General features: G+C 48.2%; 2 protein-coding genes and 1 long non-coding RNA gene across 10 annotated transcripts in view; 2 read left to right on the top strand and 1 right to left on the bottom strand.

Moving 5' to 3' along the window:
- Positions 1 to 4,488, top strand: part of TMCC3 (transmembrane and coiled-coil domain family 3) — a 282,827-nt gene extending 278,339 nt beyond the window's left edge. For all 8 annotated transcript variants that reach the window (XM_027071085.2, XM_053226617.1, XM_027071083.2 and 5 more), the window contains one exon: positions 2,806 to 4,488. In XM_027071085.2, coding sequence (XP_026926886.1) covers positions 2,806 to 3,108 — 303 coding nt within the window. In that variant the 3' untranslated portion in view covers positions 3,109 to 4,488. The remainder of the gene's footprint in view (positions 1 to 2,805) is intronic.
- The window catches only part of CEP83 (centrosomal protein 83), a 215,810-nt gene that overhangs the window by 2,501 nt on the left and 189,088 nt on the right, over positions 1 to 24,221 (top strand). The gene's annotated exons all lie outside the window — the stretch shown is intronic.
- LOC128316467 (uncharacterized) lies at positions 8,239 to 13,678 on the bottom strand. Its single transcript, XR_008300409.1, has 3 exons — positions 13,593 to 13,678; positions 9,415 to 9,459; positions 8,239 to 8,440 (listed from the first exon to the last, which is right to left on the bottom strand). It is a non-coding gene; the product is annotated as an uncharacterized LOC128316467 (long non-coding RNA).

Below are 24,221 nucleotides of genomic sequence, written 5' to 3'. Positions count from 1 at the left end.
GTTTCTGGGATCCAGAGCATCAGGCAGAGCTGGTGGGAAACCTTCTACCTCTGAGGACCGAGGTGTGGGAGACACTAGGGAGGTTTTGCCCTTGCTCTGGGTTAGGAGACTTAGCATCACCATTGACTGGTTTAAAGAATGTGACCCATTTAAATGTTAAGTGTTGCAGGGCGAACAGTGCAGTTAGTTTTATTAAAACATTCTGTTTTTAGAACATGTCTGCGATGCCACTGGATTATGTCTAAATATGTGGTTTTCTTATTTAGGGGATAGTTTGGGTTAGTGTTCTTTTTTCCTTTTCTTTTTAAAAAAAAAACATACTTTAAAGATGAACGAGTAAGATAAAGTGAGGGACTTCAGAAAGCAAGCTTCACTATATAGAGTAGTTCATTTGAACATTTTTCTGGTTTCGTCTCCAGCTCACAAATGCAAAGAGGACATCTGTGTGTGTGACTATGGAGTCTTCTTTGTTCAGACAGTGAGAGTCCTGGCTCTACCGCTTACCGTGTGACTCTGGATAAGTTAACTCCCTGGGCCTCAGTTTCCTTATCTGTAAAATGGAAATCTCATCAGTGAGCTTCACCTCAAAAGGCTGTCAGGAGGATTAAATGGATAATATATATAAAGTACTTAAATCTTCCTGACGCATAGCAGGCAGTCAAAAAATAAATGCCGGCCGTGTTTTCTGTTATATTGGTGAGGAGCCCTATTCCTCGGGGCTTTTCACAATCGGGCCCCCTCAAGTTTGTCTTCAGTTCGCGTCTGTTTTGTTCGTACAGGCAGGGTTCTACAGTGGGAAGAGCTGCTACAGGTGAGGGTGGCTGTTGTCCGCAGGGAGGCAAGGGTTTTACTGTTTTAAGAAATTGAGTTTTGTTTTATTAGAATTCCCAATTAAAACAGGCTTAAGGATAATTCAGTCAGTTCTCTGTCCTTGTCCCCAGTTAAGTTAAACACTGGATCCAAAGAAGCGCTAAGAATCACGGGGCCATCACTTAGTGGGTGCTGTAACTAAAATTCCTTGCAACTCACTACTTAATTTTCTTGGATCTTTCTTTTGGTAAAAAATTTGATAGCAGTTCCAAGGAATTCAGTTCTGGGATTTGTCTGTTTATATATGTAACGTGTGTACCCAATTAAAGATGAATGAATTTGCCAAAAATGTTGGTCTTTTGTCTTGTTCTGTCCGCTCTTCCCTGCCGCGTCTAAAAAAGAGGAGACCGTGAGCTCAAATAGTTGAAAAGAATTCGTGATCTCTGGGGCACGTGCCTGCTCTTTTAGGAGGCCAGCGCTTTTTTAGAATGTGAAAATCTGAAGGAGTTTTACCTTCTCTGTTGGTAACCCATGTCATGAAAGTTACTATAGTAACAGAGAACTCTGTTCTTTGGCCCATAGAGTATATTCAGCGGAAGAAAAGCGAATCAGTATTACAGCTGTTATGGTTGTTTAAAACCTGACAAGATGGCTGTGTTGTAACCAAGCAAGCACATGTTGGTAAACGAGTTAGACAGTAGGCTAGTGAACTGAAAAGGGGCTCGTTGTACCACCTCTAGTCAGGTCCTGTTCTCCTAAGAGGCACAGAGTTTCCTCTCATGAGCCTCATGCCTCCTTCCTGGTGCCCGTCTGCTCCCTGCTGCATGGCCGGCCCTTTGCTGGGGTAACAGCAGGTGGCCCAGTCCCCATCCTTGTGCAGCTGTGGTCTTCTGGTTGGGGGAGAGGGCTGGGGGAAACTTCACATGGGGCTGGGACGGCTTCCCAGGTGGGACCTGAGAGGGGAGGGAGATCCACTGGTGAGGAGGGGAGGGAGTGGGGAACCAAACGTTTCAGGCTCGGTATATGCATGTACAAAGGCCCCGAACATGCTCCTTTTCCAAACTTTAAAAAGCCAACATGGCCAGAGCATGGTGAGTGGGGCGGGGGGGTGGAGACTGGGAGGGGAGAGAAATGGGCCCCTAAAGATAGATGCTGTAGGTCGCATCGACACGGCTGGGGACGGATTAGCGGAAATGAGTGTCTGGTGGGAGGAACCGGCTGAGCCAGGTGCTGTTTTCCGAGGAAAGGAGCACCAGAAGGGAAACAGGACCGATGGCAGGTGCAGGAGAGGGTGCAGTATGTGAATCCGCACTTGGACATGTTGCATTCCAGGTGCTTCTGAGAAGCTCAGAGGGGGATGTCAAGGAGCCATGTAGATACATGAGTCAAACTCAGAGGAGGTAACTTGGCCAGAGAGGCACTTGGGGTCCTCTGTGTCTTAGCGATTGAAGCCTTAGAAAGAACGAGCTCTGGGAAGGATGTGCAGCAGTGGATAGTGTCCTGAGTAACAGCATTCAGAGAGCAAGTGAGAGCCGAGTCGCCCGTGGTCAGTCCTGTCCCCATCCCTTCTCCCTTCATCCTCCACAGTCTATATAAGTGGATGCATACATCCACTGAGCAGTGGAAACAGGTACCACCTACTCCATGGCTGGGGTAGTCGCCTGTCCCACAATGGCCTACCCCTCCTCTGGTTTGGTCCTGATGATACCAACGGATGCCAATAGTTTATGTGCTTTATTTCAAAATACTTAACCGTAAGTCCCCGTTTATGGTATTTTATGGTTGTTCGTTCTGTCCGTGAATACCAGAATAAATGAGCCTTGGGGTTCTCGTTTCCCTTCTTTGTCATCATCATCACCGTCAGCTTGGCTGTTGGAAGCTGCCTCAGCATCGAGTGTCCTGAGCCAGGGAGCTTCTGTGCACGTCCAAGCATGTGCTCACGTGTTGCCCATGGTCCCGACAGCGTGTGACCCTTGCTCTCCCTCTTGCCCACAGGAAGCCTTGGAATCCTGCCAGACTCGCATTTCTAAGCTGGAGCTCCACCAACAAGAGCAGCAAGTCCTGCAGACAGACACCGTGAATGCCAAAGTGCTCCTGGGGAGGTGCATAAACGTGATCCTGGCCTTCATGACTGTCATCCTAGTGTGTGTGTCTACCATTGCCAAGTTTGTCTCGCCCATGATGAAGAGCCGCTTCCACATTCTCGGCACTTTCTTCGCCGTGACTCTTCTTGCGATATTTTGTAAAAACTGGGACCATATTCTGTGTGCCATAGAAAGGATCATAATACCCAGATGAAGCCGCGGGTTCCTGTCTTCAGGTTCTTTCAGATTTATGTTTTAAAGAAAACTGTGCATCCTACCAAATTTTCAAATGAACGGGGTTGTGCTGACTAGAGGTGACCAGGCCTGGGCTGTGCATTGTAAATAACTACAGTTCCCTTCACACGGTAGTACTTGCCGGCTCAGTCCCCATCCTTAGCGAATGTGAATCTGTTTTAGAGCTCTCCCCACGTCGCTCACTGCCTTAATCACACCAGATCTTCTGCCCACCTGACTAGCCCAGCATGGCCAGCCTCTGGTTATTGAGCATTTGACATAATTAATGATCCAGAAGAAAAGGGATTTTAAGTCTCTGTCTCTCTCTTAAGTCTCTATCACAGTCGAGCTTCACTGTTGCTTGTGGTTGCATTTTTTCCCTGAGTCCTGTTAGCAGCAAGGATGTAGCAGCACTTGGGGAGGGGAAGTACACGCATTGGCCACGGTGAACCCTCGTGGCCTTTGAAAGTACAGAAAATCCTGTGTCATCCAGTCCACTTGTCCAGAGGACCCTAGGCCCCACCTGTTCCCAGTGTCCATAGCGGTCAGTCGTGCGTGACTCACAAGTAACACGGAAATCTTACGCCTGTTGATCCATCAGACGTCTAACTTAGATGTTTTGTCTTGCACTTTAAATGGTAAGATGCGAAGATTTATGAGTGGGGCTTTCACCTTCTAACATCCAGGGAGCCACACGTTGATTTTATCTGAAGTGGCCATTGAATGCCTTGCCTTCAAGCATGTAGAAATTCTTCCAAATCCCACATCAAGCCATGGCTTGAACATTAGGGTCCAGTAAGCACTACTCTGGAGGTTTGTATTTCAGCACATCTTAATTGTGATAGACCCCCTGTGAGGATGTGATTCACTCTATTCCCTGGCTTGCGAGGGATCGCAAATCTCACTCCACAAATGAAAACAAATGATGCTCGTGTCGTGGGGTTTTTGTTTTTCTTTAAGACAACAGAATTGTACTTTTATAAAGCGAAAGTGCACTGAGGTAGGCGCTCTGGAAGCAGGAGGGGAAATAGGATGTGTGGTCTAATGGGGTGGCAGTTGGATCAGGGGGAGCAGTCGACCTGGATGGAGACTGAGAAGGTCCTCTTATGACCCTGTGAGACCAGCCGGAATCACATAGATTGATCCAGTGTCCAAGCGAAGGCTGTCTGTCACCTCTCGGGAATCTTCCTGGAGACAAGGGCCCGGGTAATAGAGGGGCCGCGCTTCTTCCCCTGAGGTGAAAGCATTCAGAAGTTAACATCCTCAACCTGTTTGAGGGATTCTACTCACTACTTTCAGCCCAGATGATACTCCCCTTTAAATCTCTTTCTCTCTGTACCTGCTGAAAATGAAGTTAGAAGATTTTAATGGAAACGGCTGTTCAGTCCTGCCTCCTGCCATCCGCTCTGTTCTCTGAAGGCGCAAAGATGTATGTTGGTGTACATTTTCTTCCAGAAAACATCAAATCGCCTGGATTTAAATTAAGTGCATTATTTTGCGAACAGCTGCCCTTGGGGAAATCTCCTGAAAAAAAAAAAATGTGACAGTGCGCCATGGTTTGAGAGAGTGGAACAGTCGAGCATTTGGTACAAGTCCAGCGTGTGTGAGACTTAGACAACTCAAGCTTTCTTCTTTTAACTTGACAGTTCAGTGGTTTTAGTAAATTCACAAACTTCTTCAACTGTCCCCACTATCTAATTCTGGACTCAAGCTTCTTAAAAACAGTAACGATCATTTCGTGAAATCTTTGGCTGTTAAGCATCTTGGATTCAGGGAAGACGGAGTCAGCAGCCCTACCCCCATCTCATGGCCGTGTCCCCTTCCACCATCAGACTCGCCCTTGTTCTGCCAAGTTGGCTGTAAATACACTGTGATCCATCAAACCCAGGGGACGGAAAAGAGTTGCAGATCCAGGGATGGGAGGGAGAAAGAACGGTGTGCTTTCTTTCGCTTCTGTATTTTAATGGCCAGCATTCTCCTTCACCCGTGGGCGTCAGTCTCCATTCGGCTGAGGGCTGGATGCAGCTTCCACCCCTGGGTCCTGGTGGGTGCCTCTCAATTTCTGCGCATCTTTCTGAGGCACTTTGCGTATGCCAGAGGTTGCGGCGGATGTAGATACTGCTGTTATTTTTTAGAGAGAGGGAGAGAGATTTCTAGCCCTTTGAGGTTAAGGGTTGCAGGGGAGGACCCAGGACGTGGGCCTGCTTCACTGGCCACCACGCTCCACTCGACATTCGCTTTGACGCTTCCCAGACCTGCATCCGCGTGTCTCCTCTCTGCTGCAGAAGTAGGGGAGGAAATGGAAAGCCACACACTCCGCCCCCTCCAGTCTGGAGCTGTTAACAGAGCGGCTAGAAACTGGCTCTGCTCTGAAATCTTGGGTCTAAACCGTCCCATTTGATCATGCCGCCTTTTGCACAGAATCTGTACGTCCACCAGTTCTCGTTAGACGTCAGATAACTTTGTTTGCACTTGGGTATGCTCAACCTACATGGCATGCTTATTTTAGAGTCTTGTTGAAAGTTCATGAAGCTTTTTAATAAGTTGATACACTCCAAGGAGACCTTTACCCTCTGTGGTTTACTGCTCTCTTAAGGAATAAACCCTCCCATTGTATTTCCTTTCCCGCACAAGGGTAAGATTAAGTAAAATTTTATACATTATTCAATTAAAAATAGTGATCCAACTGGGATATATCATGGAATTGGTTATTTAATTTACATTTAAGTCCGCTAATCCCTTTCCCCACCTTTCATTCGTAGTAAAGATGAAGCCAGTCATGGGATGGTCAGGCACCTGCTCACTCAGCAAACTGAGTGCTTTAAGATACTGGACGTTGCAGGGGCATCTGGGTGGCTCAGTCGGTTAAGTGCCAACTTCAGTTCAGGTCATGATCTTGCAGTTCATGAGTTCAGGCCCTGCATCGGGCTCTGTGCTGACATCTCTGCTTAGGAATCTGTGTCTCCCTCTCTCTCTCTGCCCCTCCCCCACTCGTGCTTGTTTTTCTTCTCTCTCTCTCTCAATAATCATGAAAATTAAAAAAAGATACTGGATATTGCATTCTAGCACAGGATTTTTTTGTGACATACTATTTTCATGATCACCAAGATAATGATAGTTCACTGAGGGCAAAACAAAAATGTAAAAATCCTCTTACGTGGGTATTGGAATCAGTTATCCCAGTTTACATTTTGAGTATGATCAAGCCAGAACAAAACATTGAAACCACCCCCCCCCCCCAATTCAAACCACAGTGAAGCAGTAAATAAAAGTACTCCACTGCTGATTTTGTACAGAGAGTAGGATCAGCCCCCGGTTTCTAGCATGTGGTTTTGCTTACGTGATGAGTATGAACTGTTGACAGACTGACATCTCCGCTTCCATTACGGCCCAAACGTGGTTATCCCTCTCCATCAATTAGCATCCGTGGGAGTTAGCCCTTCTACTTTGTCACTCTTGTTTTTATTGGAATACTGCCCTGCCTTTTCTCCAGCATATCAGGTTTAATTATGGGATCAATAACTGTGATGGGAATTGGAGTCCCTCAAGCAACTAATTATTTTTGTCCTTTTGGATTGAAGTTTAAATACCAAATTGTTTTGCATCAAATAGGAACATCTTTGTATGGAATCTAAGTATGATTGTATTGGTTTGGAAAAGCATTTCGGTATGCTTATTAAAATGAGCATGGGTGATTAAACAACCTCTACTGCATATTTCTATAATTTTGAGGAGTGAGCCAGGAGTAGGGTGAAATGGCATTTAAGATTCAGGGCTTTAGCTGGAGAGAAATGTTTCAAGAAGTTTAACACACGTGCTAAGGAAGGAGTTGGTCTAAAAGGATAAATCACTGAAAAGAATAATATTGGCCACTTACATCAAAAATGGTTATGAAGCTAAAAGAAGGTACAGTTAACAAGAGTTTGGTAACCCAGAAGATAAAAAGCAGAACTAACCTATAATTTTCTAAAGTCAGTACAATTCTCTGTTTATAAGAAGCTGGAAAGTAATGTACCTTGATTGTTTTAGGAATAATTTATGTGTTGCAATTTTAATTTATTTAAACCTGTCTCCTGTGTTTGTCCTAAGAGAAATGTTTCAACAAAACGTGCTCTGTGTTTAAGATATGTTTAGGCCGTAGTTAGCAGTTCTGAAAATGGAAACTAGAATGTTTATTGTGAGGTCTTTTCTAGAATTTCCATTTGGTGAGATACCATATAGTTTCATGTCAGCCTAAAATTGTAAATTCTGCGTAGATTGTCACCCTATTCAAAGCAGGTGCCATTATTTTTTTAAATAAACACTTGATGTTAGCTTTGATGTTAAATAAAGAGTTAGATTTCTTAAATTTTCATATTTGTCAGAGCTCATCTCAGTAGTAGGGGTGTGTGTGTGTGTGTGTGTGTGTGAAATCAATTTTTTAATGGATTTTACTTTTTAGAGCAGTTTTAGGTTCATGGCAAACCTGGTCAGAAGGTACAGAAATTTCCTGTATACTGCCCCCTGCCAAGCCCCACACATGCATAGCCTCCCTCCTGTCACCCCCCCACCCACCCAGAGGGTACATTTGTTAAAATGACGGCCTACAACCTACATTGACACATCGTTATCACTCATGACTTTATAGTTACACAAGGGTTCACTCTTTGACGTCCCATGGGAATAGACAAATATGTAACGGGGTGTGTCGACCATACTACTAAGTAACACACAGAATAGCTTCACTGCCCTAAAATTCCTCTGTGTTTCACCTATTCATCCCCCCCCCCCCCCGGCCCCACCACCTGTAATAAATTTTTAAACTGACGTCTATTCCATAGAAAGTTGCTGGTGTGTGATGTGTGGGAGAGAGAAGGATTGTTTCTTCACAGTGCTTGGAACGCTAGGAAAGGTGTCCCGGTGCTATGGAAAGGGGGGATGTGGGAGGATGTTGAGGACATGATGAGCTGGAGTGAGAGGCCGTGCGGACGCTGCTCGGGTGTGCACATGACCAGAGCACGGTGAGCAGAGTCCTCTGGCTGAAGCAGTCTGGTTAGTGGGGTTTCTCGTTTGTCTGGTGCTCTGGTGTTTACAAAGCACCTTCCTTTTATAGTGCAGTAACTCACCTGAGCCAGTCCTGTGATGTGGGCACACCGTCATCCCCATTATATAGACGGAATTGAAGGTCAGACACACGTGCTTTTCCCAAGGTCATCGCTGGTGAAGGAGGGAGTCGGGATTCTCGTTGCTTTTGCTTCTGATCCTGCCTGGTTAGCCCTCTGCTTCCAGTCAACTGCAGGCCGTGAGCAATTTCCCGGTCATCCAGTAACCGCCTTGTACGGACAAAAGAACTAGAGCTCTTAGATGATGGGAGAGCCCGTAATAGATCAGCCCATTCCCTGCCCTAGAAAACAGTGCATGGGACTCTGGAAATCTTACAGGGTCCACTGTTGTTTTCACACCCGTTGTTATCTGATATCTGAAGAGGTAAAGACAGAACACGGAAGTGATTACATGTGTGTCCAGCCCAGCATAGTCCCAAATGTCGCTTTACAAAGTCTATATTTCCTTAAAGAGATGGAGATGGAAGAAAAGTTTAGCGGGTTCTAGCTAATACTGAACAATACTAATGCTGTGGGATAAAGCAGTGCTCTCTGATTTTGAGTAACGTATGGACTCCTAACAGAAAAAATCTGTTCATCCTCAAATGCCTGAGGATGTTCATAGCCACAACTTGACAAAGTTACAGCCTAACAACGTTACATAATAGCTTTTCTTATCTGCAAATTCTCCTTACAAAGTTACTTTCTAATAGGTATGACCGTGAGATGTAGAATTTATAGGACCCACATGGCGATACCCAACAGCACCTTTCTGGGCCTTCATAGACGTGGGAGAACAGCTCACATTCTTTGAGCATTTGCTGGGTACGATGCTGTGTGCCAAAGGCTTTGCCTGTTAGATCACATGTAATTTTCCCATCACCCGTTAAGTGAGGGACTATTATCCCTGCTTCACAGATGGGGAAACAGGCTCAGAGTGGCTACATGACTAGCAGCATCACGCCACGAGCAATGGCAGGACTGTCTATTCAGCCCCACACTCGCGTCACTCTGGAGCCTATCCTGGTCGCCATAACCCTGCGCCATAATAAAAGGGGTTGAACGACTGGCTCTCTAGCTCACTAGCTCCCGGCTTCTGTGAACCCTAGGAGCCACTTGTAACCCTAAGACTGCAACAGTGCTATAGTTGCAAATCGTACATTTACATGTTTGCATGATTGGCTCCCTGTGGGGAGGGCAGTCACCTAAAGCAACATCCTAGATCTTTGAAGAGACGTGGGCTGACGGATCTGTGGATGAAGAGAAGGGTGAACTGTTAATCGAAGAAACTTCTAGGGGCGCCTGGGTGGCTCAGTCGGTTAACCATCCAACTTCAGCTCAGGTCACGATCTCACGGTTCGTGAGTTCGAGCCCCACGTCGGACTCTAGCTCGGAGCCTGAAGCCTGCTTCGGATTCTGTGTCTCCCTCTCCCTCTCTGCACCCCCCCCCCCCCCGCCACTCATGCTCTGTCTCTGTCTCTCTCCCTCTCAAAAACAAACATTAAAAAAATTTTTTTTAGTAAAAAAAATAATAAAATAAACTCACACCCTCTCTGGCTTCCTGAGCTTCTTGTATAATTGGCAGTGGGCTTGGCTGAGTATTTATCAGCTGTTTTGCTTTGCTTTGAGACGGTCAAGTCCCTGGTAGCTTCTGCTCTGTGCTCCATGACATCTGCTACTGTCTTTGGTGACTTACCTCTGAAATGTTTTTCCTTGCTCAGCCAGCCAGAATTTCTCTCCTGCCAGTCCTTTAACTTAACTAAAGCAGTTAACAGGAATGAGCGTCAGCCATGTTAACAGCTGTTTTGCTGGTGATTACTCTGCTCTGGCCCAGGCGTTGGAGACTGGATTTTTTTTCCCCCTGTTCTGCTTGAAAATAAGCTACTGAGTAGTAGAGGGGGAAAAAAAAGAAGAAGAAGAAGAAGAAACAAAGCCTGTACTAACAGTTAAGGGACTCCATTTACCGAAGAAACTCTCAGAGGCCTGGATTCTTCTCTGATTCTTGGACTTACAAGCAGTGATGCTGACCGAACCTTCCATTGGCTGTTTCCGCCCCAAAATGGTTTTGACAGCTATTTGCTCATCATGCTCCCCCTGTGGTTTGAAATCAAAGCCCTCTAGCTGTAGGGAACAGAAATACAAGATAGACACCCAAAATTTAGGTCACAGGCAGGACACATACACCCCCCTGCGTAGTGGCTCAAGCCAGCAGGGACCCAAACACAGGCCTGGATTCACAGAGAGGTGCCTTTCCCCAGACACTACGGTCAGAATTGTTGCGAGGTGACTTCCTGCTATGTGTAGGGTTTCCCCTTGTCAACAATATGTAATTATCTGAGAGCATCGATGAAAACCGGTATGGAGCTGGAATGAGTCAGTCGCTTGAGTATTTTCAGTATTTTCGCCTAAGTATCGTTCGGTCGCTTAAGTATTTTCCCTGAAAGGAAGAGCTGGAAGGACACAAGGGGGCTGAAGGCTGGTGGCTGGCTCTCCCATTAGGTGGCCAGTGGCCAGCAGTGTGCTGTTGGCCCTGGTGGAGGCAGGCACCCCGACTGGCCAATGGCCACGGGCCTTCTGTGTGTCCAGTTCATGGGGCTGGTTCACGGTCTCCCCAAGAGTACTTAACTCCGCTTGGGCTCCTAGCCACTGGGGGGATGGGGGGGGGGGGGTCTGGCTTCCTTAGTAGGCCTGACCTACTGGGACAGACTGAGCTAGTCAGCTGGCCAGAGCATTTCAGCCCCTTGGAAGCTATTTATATTTGAGTGGAAATCAGTCCATTTGCTTGTTCTTGTCGGGGATGTTCTTGTCAGAGTTGGTTAGCATGAATAGGTTTCACAGGAGTAGTCACCTAATAAACTCATAAGTAGTTTTTGAACTATTGCTTCACATGCGGGAAGTCCTGCTTGAAATTGTAGGGACTTGCCCCTTCCCTGCAGTCTGATTGACCTAGGGAAATGGCTTTTTTTTTTTTTTTAAGTTTATTTATTTTGAAGGAGAGAGAGAGAGAGTGGGAGGGAGGGGCAGAGAGCGAAGAAGAGAGAGAATCCCAAGCTGGCTCCATGCTGTCAGCACAGAGCCCAACACGGGGCTCGAACTCATGAACCGTGAGATCATGACCTGAGCCGAAACCAAGAGTCAGACGCTTAACTGACTGAGCCACCCAGGTGCCCTGACCTAGGGAAACGCTTAACCTCTCAGAGTCAGTCTTTCCTAAACTGTGAGGTGCCTAAGGGCTGCAAGGTTTAGAGAAAGTGCTTGGAACGAGACATTCAGTCACGTCCTGTGTTTGTCAAGCACCTACCGTGTGTCAGGCACCGTTCTAGGCACAGGCATACAAAACAGTGTTCCCGTCCTGGTTACATTCTGGGGGAGGAGATAGATGAAAAGGGAAAATATTTGGCAGCGGGAAGGGCCGTGCTCGGAGCATTCAACCTAAAATTAAATTTTACCTCCATGTTCTTAAGGAGGAAATGAACTTCCTGAGTGGTTTTTTTCCCCCTCAGCTCCATTTCACAGACAGCCACGTGGGCAGCACTGAACAGAGCCCTTTACAAAGGAAATATGTCTAAGTCACAGAGACTCAGCACCACAGCAGGAGCGCTTAGAAGATCTGGGGCGGTTCTGCTCAGAAAGGGGATGCGATGCCCCCCTGGTATCCCTGCTCATTTTGGCTTGACATGAACAACTTGCAAATGAGCACCTGGGTCTGAGTCAGCAGTGAGTAACCCCTCGGCAGGATGCTGAGCCCTGAGCGCACACGCGGCCTCCCCTGCGGGCTTCTCACTCTGCACCCCCCACCCGTGGCCCCTGCCCAGGCACGCCCCTGCCCCCCTTTCAGGCCGGCTGCTCCCCGCACCTGAGCCCAGGCCCGTGGGTCCCGCTGGGGCCTGGGGCCTTCCCCCACAGCAAGTGCCAAGGACAACACTCCCTTCTGGAGCCCCTTTCCCTACTAGCTCTCCCTCACGGAGGCCCACTCCTCCTGCCTAACTTCCCTCCGCGGCTCCCCGCCGCTCCCCTTCATCACTGTCATTGCAGGCCCCCTGCCTGCCTGCTCCTGTGTCACCAGGTCCCGTGTGACCTGAATCCTGCCTTTCCTCATCTCTCTTCTCCTTCACCACCGCGTCTTTTAAAGAAATAGTATCGCGGCGCCTGGGTGGCTCAGGTCATGATCTCACAGTTCATTGGGTTCGAGCCCCACAGCGGGCTCTGCGCTATCGGCCCGGAACCGCTTCGGATCCTCTGCCCCCCCTCCCCCCCTCTCTCTGCCCCTCCCTTGCGCGCGCTCTCTCAAAAATAAACAAAAAGAAAAACAAACGAGAAAGAAATAGTCTCCACTCCTCTCTCCCAAGACTTCTTCATCTACTAAAACCTCATCCAGCCCCCAGAACTGACCCAACACCTGTCTGCTCCTCTGGCACCCACATCACAGCCCGTACCTTCCCGTTTGCCGCTGCGAGGCTCCCTTGGGCCTGGAGCGTTGTGCTCCCGTTGAGTCTTTCCCTGCCACCCTTCTTCTGGGTCTCCTGCTACCCCTTGACCACTGTCTGGTTTTCCTCGGCTGCTCTGTGTCCCTTCACCTCTGTACGGGCCCCCACGATTCGGCTGCCATCCCCTTGACTAATAACCGCCATCTCGTGCAGTGAGTAGCTGCCTCTGTTTTCAGCCACAGACCCGTATTTCCAATTACTTACCTGTCCTTCGTTTCTACATGGGTCTCTGCAGGGCACCTCAGAGTATACAGCCAAGCTCATTCTTTTGCCCTTGCATCAAATCTGCTCTTTCTAGGGCATCTGGGGGCTCAGTCACTTAAGCGTCCAACTTCGGCTCAGGTCACGAACTCACAGCGTGTGAGTTTGAGCCCCGCCTAGGGAATCTGTGCTGTCAGTGCAGAGCCCACGCCCGATCCTCTGTCCCCATTTCTCTCCCTCTGCCCCTCCCCCGCTAGCGCGTGCTCGCTCTCTCAAAAATAAATAGGCATTAAAAAAAATTTTTTTTTAATCTGCTCTTTCTGCTCTGCCATTAAAGGCACCACCGCCACCCCCTCCCCTCCCCCAACTAGAAACTTCAGAGCCGCCCATCCTCCTCACCAGCATCACCAAGTGGTGTTAGTTCTCCCTTATATTTTTTTAAGTTTACTTGTTTTGAGACAGAGAGGAAGCGGGGGAAGGGCAGAGAGAGAGAGAGAGAGAGAGAGAGCGCTCGAATCCCAAGCAGCCTCCACATGGTCAGCATGAAGCCCAAAGTGGGTCTCGAACCCACCAACAGCGAGATCATGACCTGAGCTGAAACCGAGAGTTGGACACTTAACCGGCTGAGCCACCCAGGCAACCCCAGTTCTCCCTTCTAAGTAACCCCCCAAACTGCCCACTTCAGTCTACCCTACCTGCCACCGCCATGGTTCCGGGCGCCATTATTTCACCCCGGGACAGTTGTAACGGCCTCCAAAATGGTACTCCCGGTGTCTGGCTTGGCCCCACCCCACGCCATCTCCCATGCGCCTGCCAGTGTGATCTTTCTAAAATGCAAATCGGACCACGTTGTCCCTCTGCTTAAACCCCTCAGTGGTTCCCCACTGCCCACAGGGTCGAGTCTGAGTTTCTGAGTGGGACCCAGGAAGGTCCTCAGGGTACCAGAGCCAACCGCGCTCCGTGGCCTCGTCCTATCCTCCCACCTCCCATTCCCCACAGGCCCCGTGAACCCAGCTGGCAGCGTCACTTCCCCGGGCAATGCGCGAGCGCCCCCTTCTGCCTGTGATCTTCCAGACCCCCCACGGTTCCCCCCACCTCACCGTTTTCTGCAAGGGAATGCTTTGTGAGAACACCTTTATCCTAATGCTTGGGAGGTGTTTGGGTCGGTCTCTCTCCTGTAATAAACGGTGAGCTCCTCATGGCTGAGCCATATCCTACCCACCTGGCTCTCCGCCCTGGGACCTCACCGAGGGCCAAGCACATGGGTGGTGGTCAATGGAGGTGCTGAGCTCAAAAGCCTCAAGTGTAAAAATGGAAGCTCTTGGTGGGGGTACTTTCCTTCCTCACCATTCTGGGTTTTTTTTTAATGTTTATTTATTTATTTTGGGGGGGGCAGAGGGAGAGGGAGAGAGAAAATCCCAAGCAGATTCTGTGCTGTTAGTGCGGAGCCCGATGCAGAGCTTGAACTCGTGAACCGTGAGATCATGACCGGAGCTGAAATCAGTCGGACGCTCAACTGGCTGAGTCACCCAGGTGCCCCTTCTTCCCCACTCTTGTGAGCATTTGGGCTGCGACTGCGTCTCTTTCTCTATCTGCCATCGCTAGACACTTAGTGGTCAATAAATATTATTGAATGTGGGCTGGGTTTACTCAGACTTTCCACCAGAAACTCTTCCCAGTGCAAAGGGCTGAGGATATCAAGCTAGAACAGTGGCACTTCTAGGAAAACTTCCCTTCGGTGTCACTTTCCCCGATACCTGACCTTCCCCTCCCCCTCCCTGTACCTCACCCTGTCCCAGAAGAAAGTCTGGAACCATAAAGAATGTGTCATAAAACCCTGCTGGGGTCCGAAGTCAACCCTGGCTAAAAACAGAGCACATGGCAGAGCCCAGCCCCAGGCTGGCTTTTGCTCTTTTCACTTTCATCTGAATTGTGAACCACATTTCTGGACTTGAAACAAGGAGACACAAACTTTTAGCTGATAGAGAAAAATAGTTCCTGTTCACTGACCTTGTCATTTACCAGGCTTGGGGGGTGGGGTGGGGGCTTTAACGGGGTCTGTGACTCCAGCCCCACCAGGGCCCTGGGAAGAAGCACCCACCAGACTAGACGTGCTGGAGCTAGAACTCAGACCCTCCTCTGTCTGACTCTCAACCTTCGGGCCACAATGGGGCCACCCCGAGAGCTCCAGGCCGTCTGTGGCATGTGTCGGGGATCCTGAAATAGGAGAGTCTCTGGGATTTCAGCGATCTCTGAGGACAGAGAGGCAGAATATTGGAAATTTTGAATTTCTGAGTTTTCTAGGATGTTTGGAAGGCTTGATCTCCGAAGGAGGTGTCTAGGTGTTATAGGAGGGGCCCGGCCTCCAGCTGCAGTCATACAGCCTTCTTGAGGGCAGCCCACCTCTCCAGAACCTCTCCAGAACCTCAGGGCTTGCCGCCTCCCCTTTGGCACAAGGAGGTCCCCCTCTGCTTCCGGGTCCCAGCACTGTATGTTTCCACACGTAGTGTGTGTGTGTGTGTGTGTGTGTGTGTGTGTGTGTGTGTGACATATATATATATATTTTTTTAATTTTTTAATATTTTATTTATTTTTAAGAGGGGGTTGCTGAGAGAGAGGGAGACAGAATCCGAAGTAGACTCCAAACTCCAAGCTGTCAGCACAGAGCCTGATGTGGGGCTCGAACCCGTGAACTGTGAGATCATGACCCTAGCCAAAGTCAGACGCTTAACCGACTGAGCCACCCAGGTGTCCCCACATGTAGTATATTTATATGCTATCAGTGCATTAACAAAATATGTAGTATGTAATCACATATATCATGTATTTAGGGATATTTAATTCATACATATATATATAGAAATTATTGGTTCTTTTAAAAATATTTTTAATTTGAAATGATCACAAAATTAGAGAAAAGTTGGCTGTTTAGTACAGAAAATTATATTTTTCCCGAACCACTTGAGAATAAGTTTCCAATCTGATGTCCAATCACCTACAAATACTTCAGTTTGCAATTCCTAGAGATAAGGACATTCTCCGGGCACCTGTGTGGCTCAGTCAGTTAAGCGTCCGACTTGGGCTCAGGTCATGATCTCACGGTTTGTGGGTTCAAGCCCTGCATCAGGTTCTGTGCTGACAGCTTAGAGCCTGCTTTGTATCCTCTGTCCCCCCCTCTCTGCCCCTCCTTTGCTTATTCTTTCTCTCTCAAAATAAATAAACTTAAAAAAAAGATAAGGATATTCTGCTACATAAGCACAATATAACCATCAAAAATCAGGAAATTAGGAACATATATTACTGACATCGAATCCTCGGACCTCATTCAAGTTTTACCAGTTGTCTCAATAATGTCCTTCACAGCCTGAAAGGTCCATTCAGAATTATGAGTTGCATTCACTTTTGTCTCCTTCTGTCTGAAACAGTTCCTCTGACTCACCTTGACTTTTGTGATCTTGGCATTTTTGAACATTACAGGCCAATTATGTTGTATAATATTTCCTTATGATTAGATTCAGATTATCCATCTTTGGCAAAAACATCATAGAAATGACACTGTGTTATCGTGCCCGGTCATATGGGCCACTATTTGGTTTATCCCATTACTGATGATTTTGCTTTGATCACTGGTTTAAGGGGGGGGGGGGTCTGCCAGGCTTTTCCCCCCTTGGTAATTAATAAGTATTTTTGGGGAGGTACTATGTTCCTCCTAGTCTTCATCAAACTTTCAATTTATTCACTTATTGTAGCAGTATGGAATCATGACCTCCTCTTTTATTCAAAGTTTTATAACCCGTAAGTATTTGTCTTCATTGCAATGACATGTTGCCCCCTGTTTGGCTAGTGAGGACTCACTCAAGTTGTCTTTGTGTCCTTCTGACGGCCCTCATCATTCTGTGACCACACCTTGCTTTCTGTTCCAGGCTCATTTTGTGCTTTCCCTTCCCAGAGCTGGAAATGGTCATTTCTGCGAGGCATCTGCGTTTCTTTTAGTGGAAAATAGTATTTAGAAGCCAAGATTTGGGTACTAGCTTTGTTCTTTGCTTTTGAGGTATCACCCCTTCCAGGCCCACTCATTGGACAGAAAGAGGGAATCCCTGTAGCATTTGTATATGGATATGTGCCTTGTGTATAATGATATGATATATGATATGATATGATATGATATGATATGATATATGTACATACACATACATCTCTTATGGGCCGAGTGTTTGCATCCCCTCAAATTCATATGTTGAAGCCATAACCTCCAATGTGATGGTGTCTCTGGGAGGTAATTAGGGTTAGATGAGGTCATAGAGTAGAGCCCTCATGATGAGATTAGTGGCCTTATCAAAAGAGGGCGAGAGATCTCTCTCTCTCCCTCCACATGGCTGTGCTGAGGAAAAGCCAGTTGAGCACAGAGTGGGAAGGTGGTGCCTGTAAGCCAGGAAGAGCACCCTCATCAGGGGTCTGTCACACCTTGCTCTTGAACTTCCCAGACTCTGGAACTGAGAAGTAAATGCCTATGGTTTAAGTCACCTAGTCTGTGATATTTTATTTATAGCATCCCAAGCTAAGACAACATCTGTCTCTGTTTATTATAAATTCATATAGCTACACAGTTAGTTCGATGCTTATTTCTGCATCTATCTATATATTGAAAAACCATGGTGCACACCAATACCTCTGATCCCAATCCAACACCCCTGAATTTATTCATTTTCTTCCTTTTCGTATTTGCAACTCCCTTCTCTACCAGTGAGACACTGGTTTTCATTGCCTCTAATATACTCCCTCGTTTGCCTGCCCCTACGTGTAACTCGTTTCCATCTCTGCTGCCCGCCCCCCACCCACGTGGGTGGTTTGGGGCCCTGACGCTCATCACCAAGCTGCCTCTCCGCTGGCCTACCCTCCCATCCTACTAAGACACTCTGGCTGGGTCGCCCCACTGCATGGATGCCCTCCCTTCCCTGTGCAGGCTGGGAAATACAAGGAAGCCCTCTTCAACCCTCTGAAGTCCCATTACCTCCGCCAGTCTACCCCCATGCTGTATCCTCATCACCCTGCTTGATCTCTGCAACCACACCCTGCGCCTTTCACCCCGGCCCCGGAGGATCCCCACCTTGCTGTGCTCATCCATCACTCGTGGCTTTAGAGCTCAGTTGCTCAGGAAGGGAACAGGGAGGGGGGAAGCAATCGTATCGTGTGTGTGTGTTTTAGTAATACATAATGATTTAGAAATAGAGAGGAAAAGAAGAAAAGGATTTTTTAAAAAATGTCTAGTAATTCTCTTCCACCGAGAAAAAAAAAGTTATTATCCTTTTTCCTCCAAAAATGTCAAATTTTTTTTTAAAGAACCCAAACTATGGTTTCTTTAGTTGAAAAAGGAATATCTGTATATGGTTGAAAACTTTAGAAGTAATATTCCTTCCCACCCGGGTCCTTCCCCCCAGGCAGCTGCAGATATGGTGCCCCTGGATCTGCCCTGCTACTTTCTGCTTTCAGTGTGTGTATAATATACGTGTTACTTTTTTCAACCAAATTGAACTTTGACCTTTTGAATGTTTACACATTTCCTATTAGTCTTTTCCCCCTGCATATATTTAATTTAACAAAATAGAAACATTGTCCTATGTTGCTATATTTGAATACTTCCAAAGTATTGTTTTATTTTATTTTCTTTTTTAACGTTTATTTACTTTTGAGACAGAGAGAGACAGAGCATGAACAGGGGAGGGGCAGAGAGAGAGGGAGACACAGAATCAGAAACAGGCTCCAGGCTCTGAGCGGTCAGCACAGAGCCTGACGCGGGGCTTGAACTCACGGACCGCGAGATCGTGACCTGAGCCAAAGTCGGCCGCTTCACCGACTGAGCCACCCAAGCGCCCCCCAAAGTATTGTTTTAAATGGCTGAGTCATTTTCCATCATATACATGTTTCATTTGTTTAATCTCTTGTTGGTGGACATTTGCAACTTTTTACCCTTATAAATTACCAGCTTTGACTTGATTGTGTCAGGAGAGTCACGGAGCCGCTCAGCACAGCGAAGCTTTCTGGCTGCTTTCCAGGCCCGGGTAGTAGATTCTGAGCTAAGACAATAGAGGTTAATTTTTCTCTCTAATAAGCATTTTGGAGGCGGCTGGTGAAACCAGAATTTTGAGCAAGAATACGAAAGGTCAAGTTCCAAGGCCAGGCTATCCTGTGCAGAACTTCCAAAGAGAATGATTGAGAACTTCTCCAGAAGCTCCTGAACCACTCCTGGAATGGGGAACCCAAAAGGATTGAGAAGGGAGAGACAGAGCATTCTTGAATGGTTTCTCCTTCGGATTCCGTCTGCAGTGCCTGGGGGTAGGGGTCCTACCGCCCTCACCTTACAGCAGGTCTCGAGAGTTTTGACTGACAAGTGGGAAAGCTCAGGAGGCCTGTGGCTGGCAGACAGAGGGGGCTGTGTTGGGGTCAGCCACAGGACGCCCAGTGTTTTCCCTCGGTCTGAAATGGGCCACACAGGAGGAAACTGGCATGGTATATGAATTGGATTGAGCCAGTGTGTGTGTGTGTGTGTGTGTGTGTGTGTGTGTGTGTGTGTGTGTGTGTGTTGGGCAGGAGGATCTCAGCAGAAGGAAGCTAGAGGTGAGCACAGCATCCCTGTGGGACTGAGGAAGGAGACCCCAGGACAAATGCATCCCCTCAGGTCAAGGGAAGTGCAGAGAAGAACCCTCAGAGACAGGAATATTCTAAGAGCCCACAGAAGCCTTCACATCTGCCTGGCCCAGAGAGCCTCAGCCAGCTTACAGCAGTACCTGTTCAGGAAAGACCACCCCACATCCTAAGGGACCAATGTACCCTAGAAGACTGGTAGAGGTAAGAGTTGAGTGGGAGGAGGAGAAGCAGGAGGTAGAAAAAGAAAGAAGCCAGCTCTGTGCCCCTCTCCACCTCAGGCTTTGGGCCTCACATTGGCCTGGTGGTGGCGGGGAGATTTGATGCAGAATCAGGTGCAGGGATTTTTATGAATCTTGGGCCATTTGAATTCCAGAACTGTGACTGCATTTGCTATTGAAAGTGACTTCAGACTGTCCGTCACCTAAGGGTGAGGACAAAGTCATGGTCTGCCAGAGTTTTCATCTAGGAGTATGGAGATACGATCTCCGCTCAGTAGTTTCCAGGGATGGTGAGGAACAATAAAGTTCATTTTTATCACATCTCATGAACAGCGTGCTGAACACACCATTCACAAGAAGAGTAAAAGTGATTTCGGCAACAAGGACTTATTTTTCTCACTTAAAAAAATTTTTTTTAAATGTTTCTCTTAGAGAGAAAGAGCAAGTGGGGGAGGGGCAGAGAGAGAGAGGGAGACAACAGAATCCAAAGCGGGCTCCAGGCTCTGAGCTGTCAGCACAGAGCCCGACGCTGGGCTCGAACTCACGAACTGTGAGATCATGACCTGAGCCGAAGTTGGACGCTTAGCCGACTGAGCCACCCAGGGACCTCTTATTTTTCTCACTTAAAAAGAAGTTGAGAGGTAGGTGTCCACAAGGTTAGTTCATCAGCTCAGTGAAGGCCAAGGACCAACCTCATGCCATCCATCTGTTTTGCTAACCTCAGTGTATCAACGATGTCTCCCCCACTGGTCACAAGATAGCTGCCTCAGATCCAGCCATCACATCGTCACACAGAAAAGCGCAATAGATGTTGCAGGCTCTCCTTACTACTTGCCTTTTACAGAGAGGAATACCTCTTCTATAAAGCCCCCAACAGGAATAGTCTCTACTTCCTCATTTCCCAAGATGTCTCAAACCCCTATAAAGTAGAGTTTGTAGGGAGTATGCCTCCCTCCCATAAACTGGTTTCAGGGAGGTCATCAGCTATCGAAGTGCCAAAACCAGTGCATATATTTCACAGCTCTGGATCACTCAACACTGCCGATCTCTTCCTGTTTGTTGAGTCTCTGTCCTCCTTCAGGAAACTTCCTGCCCCCCAGGTCTCCTTTTACTTCTCTATGTATCAGAGATCTCTGGCTCCATTATCTCCAACCCACCTCCTTTCTACACACTCTGCGTGATTTCGGTATCACCAGTGTGACAAATACTACCGCAATTACATAGCACCTACCTCTTTTCCGAGTTACAGATTCATTTTTAAGTTTTCTATAAAATATCTATACCTGGATGTTAGAGGTCCTCGAACTAAAACACCAGACTAAAAGCACCAAGATCACTGTTTTTCCCTTACACCAGATCTGTTCCTTCCATCACCACCACCACCACTATCTACCTTATCACCCAAGCTAGAAACCTCGAAGCCATCTTCCTCATCACTGCCACGATTGAATCACGCCAATTCTACCTTTAAAAAAATTTTTTTTTAATGTTTGTTTAGTTTTGAGAGCGAGACAGGGTGCGAGCGGAGAGGGACGGAGAGAGAGGGAGACACAGGATCCGAAGCAGGCTCCAGGCTCTGAGCTGTCAGCACAGAGCCAGCCCGGGGCTTGAACCCACGAACCGTGAGACCGTGACCTAAGCCTAAATCAGACGCTTAACTGAGTCACCCAGGTGCCCCGTCTGCCTTCTAACTGTATCTCAAATCTGTCCTCTTTCCATGTCAACCACCACTAGGTTGGTTCTGATTCAGTTTGTCCCAGGACAGTTGTAACAGCCTCTTAACTACTGCTCCTTTTCCTTCCCCCCCCCCCACCGCCCCCCGCCGCCATGCCTTGTATAAAGATATGATGCCTGGAACTGTGGCAGCCATCTCGTAACCATGAGGTGACAAGAGTGAGAACTCATAGCTAATGCACTAAGGATGGCAGTCGAAAAGTGGAAAGAGGCTGGGACCCTGTCAGCTGGCTCTGCTGAGCAGCTGAATCAATGCTAACAATCATCCACCTGCAGACTTCTTGTGATGCGAAGTCATAAATATCTCTCTTGCTTAAGTCCCTGTTGGTGGCCACTATTTAAGCCATAAGGCATTTCTAACTGACTCAGGGATCGGGAAGCTGGAGAAAACAAGGTGAGCAAACTTGTGACATACTAATGTGGCAATCCTGAAGCAGCTATTCTGGCGTGAAGGATATTTTTAGGTAGCTGGGGGAAGAAACAAATGATTAAATATTGAGTTTGTGGTTGTTGTTGCTGAGTAGTGTGTTCAAGAGATAACATATCCATCTCTCCGTATGAACCCTCATCCGATCCCTCATTTGTCCTTTTCACTTAGGACTACTTTTAAGTTTTAAGATTAAGCCGCACTTTGAGTACCTTTGTGGTGGGTGTTTTAGAATGGTCACATGAAACGTGACGTGTGTCAGAATGGTCACATGGCATATGCCTCCAACAAATGTGCGGGTGGAGGCAGAAATGTGTGCACTAGCTTAAGGCGTAGCAAGTGGTCTGCTTTGGCTGAGCGTGCAGGCCTTGAGCCTGGAGAGTGGGTGGGGTGAGGCGGTCCGGTGGAGCCCAGAGAATGGGTGATTTGAGAGTAGGCTGGGAGCAGAATACGTGGAATGTGGGGCTCAGGGAGGATGGAACCCTTCTCTCCCAAGTGGAGGGGGCGCATTCTTGGGCTCCACCTCACTGAGCTTCTCTGTTCTCAGCGCACCTCTAGGTGACTTCTCTCGGTCACCCATGGGACATCGATAGCAGGGCCGCCCCGTGTCAGGCAGGGGCTACGGCCGTCTCCCGCGCCGAGGTCTAAAGTCCAGCGTGGGGTGTTGGAGTAGCGGTCTGGTTGGAAGCAGGGGCTGAGACTTGTCTTGAAGCGATCGATGTTTCTGGTAGCTACTGTTGGTTGCTTAGGGGAAGCCTCACGCAGAATCCCAGTTGTTCCACAGGCAGACGGGGTGTGAAGATGAGATCCCGAGCAGGAAAAGGAGAGAAGAAAGGACAGTGCAGAGCTCTGGGCTCCTTTGGAAGCATCCCTGTTCATATGCATAATGCATCTTGATTTGAGTATATGTTGATGACAATCGCGGGGCACCCTGGCCTTTGTACCAATGGTCAAGATTGGGAAGAAAGAGTGAAGCCTCCATCGCCAAGTACAAAATCCCAGGGTCCGGCAGCCCAGCGGCCACCTGGTTCCTAATCACCAGACCTCCAAAAATAATTGTCCCCGTCGTCCCTACACTTCACCACTTCCCAAACTGCCCCTTCCACGTGGCTGCTCTGGCCAGTGTTTTCCAGTTTTCCAGTCATTATGAGGCACCGCTACTTGTGGTCCTTTCTGAAGAAACTGTTTCAAGTCCCAGTGTTGGAAGAACTGCCCGTGAGCAAAGTGAGAGACATACCCTTAATAAACGTGCAGTTATTAAACGGTGCACAGTGAATACATGTTGGCCACCGGAGAAGGATCCTGTTTGTTCACATCATTTCTTCTAAGATTTATCTTTCCCTCAGAGAACAGTCTTAGGGGAACGGGCATTTGTCACTTCAGACCTGTCGGCGCGAGAATTCCACGCACGCCTACGCAGCTCGGGATCGCGCCCCGCGATCCCCAGATCCCCACGGCTCAGCCATTCCGGTGTCTGGGGAACCCGCAGGTTCCCTGGGTAGCCATCCTCATAACTGAGCCTGTAGCAGCCTCTAGGGGTTGCCACGGGTTACTGAGTGCTCGGGACTGGTGTCTGGGATCAGGTTAAAGCGAGGGCTGTCAGTAAATACCTCCTCCAGGTTTCCCCGGGGTGGGGCGGGGGGTGCAAAGATGATCTGTTGGCTGCACCTCCTTCACTGACCAGGCCTGGAACTCGTTAGCGAAGGTATAAAGGAAGGAAATAGGCAGAACCTGTGGACGGTCAGCTTGCTGAGAGCCATACCCTCCCCCTCTAGCGCACACATGCACATGCAATGTGCACATACATACACAAGCACAGGCACACGCGCGCGCGCGCGCGCGCGCGCGCACACACACACACACACACACACACACACACACACACACACGGCAACCCGCTCTGAACAGGGCATGTATTCAAGTGTCGCCCCTCCCACTGAAGCCCCTCAGGCTTGTCCGGGTTCCAACCTCCTCATTGTCTGAACACGAGCAGGCGAGGCCCTGGAGGGCTGTAGCTGAGGGGCGCTTAGCTGTTTCCTGAGTGTGAGTTCCGGGCTCTGGTTCTCATGACTTAATCTCAAAAGCAAATCCAGTCCTGTCACCTCCTGCTGAAGGGTCTTCAGTGCCCTCCCCTCCCACTGGGATGGGGTGAGGCTCCTCGATGCAACGTACAAGGCCCACTTTTCTGACTCACTCACCCTCTCGGCCTCGCCTCTTCTGACACCGTCTCCACATCTTACTCAGAGGGATTTCGTTTCACTGCTTCAAAGGCTGTGCTTTCTCCACTCCGAAGCTTCCAC

The sequence above is a fragment of the Acinonyx jubatus genome, chromosome B4 (assembly GCF_027475565.1).
Source record: "Acinonyx jubatus isolate Ajub_Pintada_27869175 chromosome B4, VMU_Ajub_asm_v1.0, whole genome shotgun sequence".
In the NCBI taxonomy this organism is placed as follows: domain Eukaryota; kingdom Metazoa; phylum Chordata; class Mammalia; order Carnivora; family Felidae; genus Acinonyx; species Acinonyx jubatus.
The sequence above is the reverse complement of the archived record's forward strand: the minus strand, read 5'-3'. Positions and strand labels throughout refer to the sequence as shown.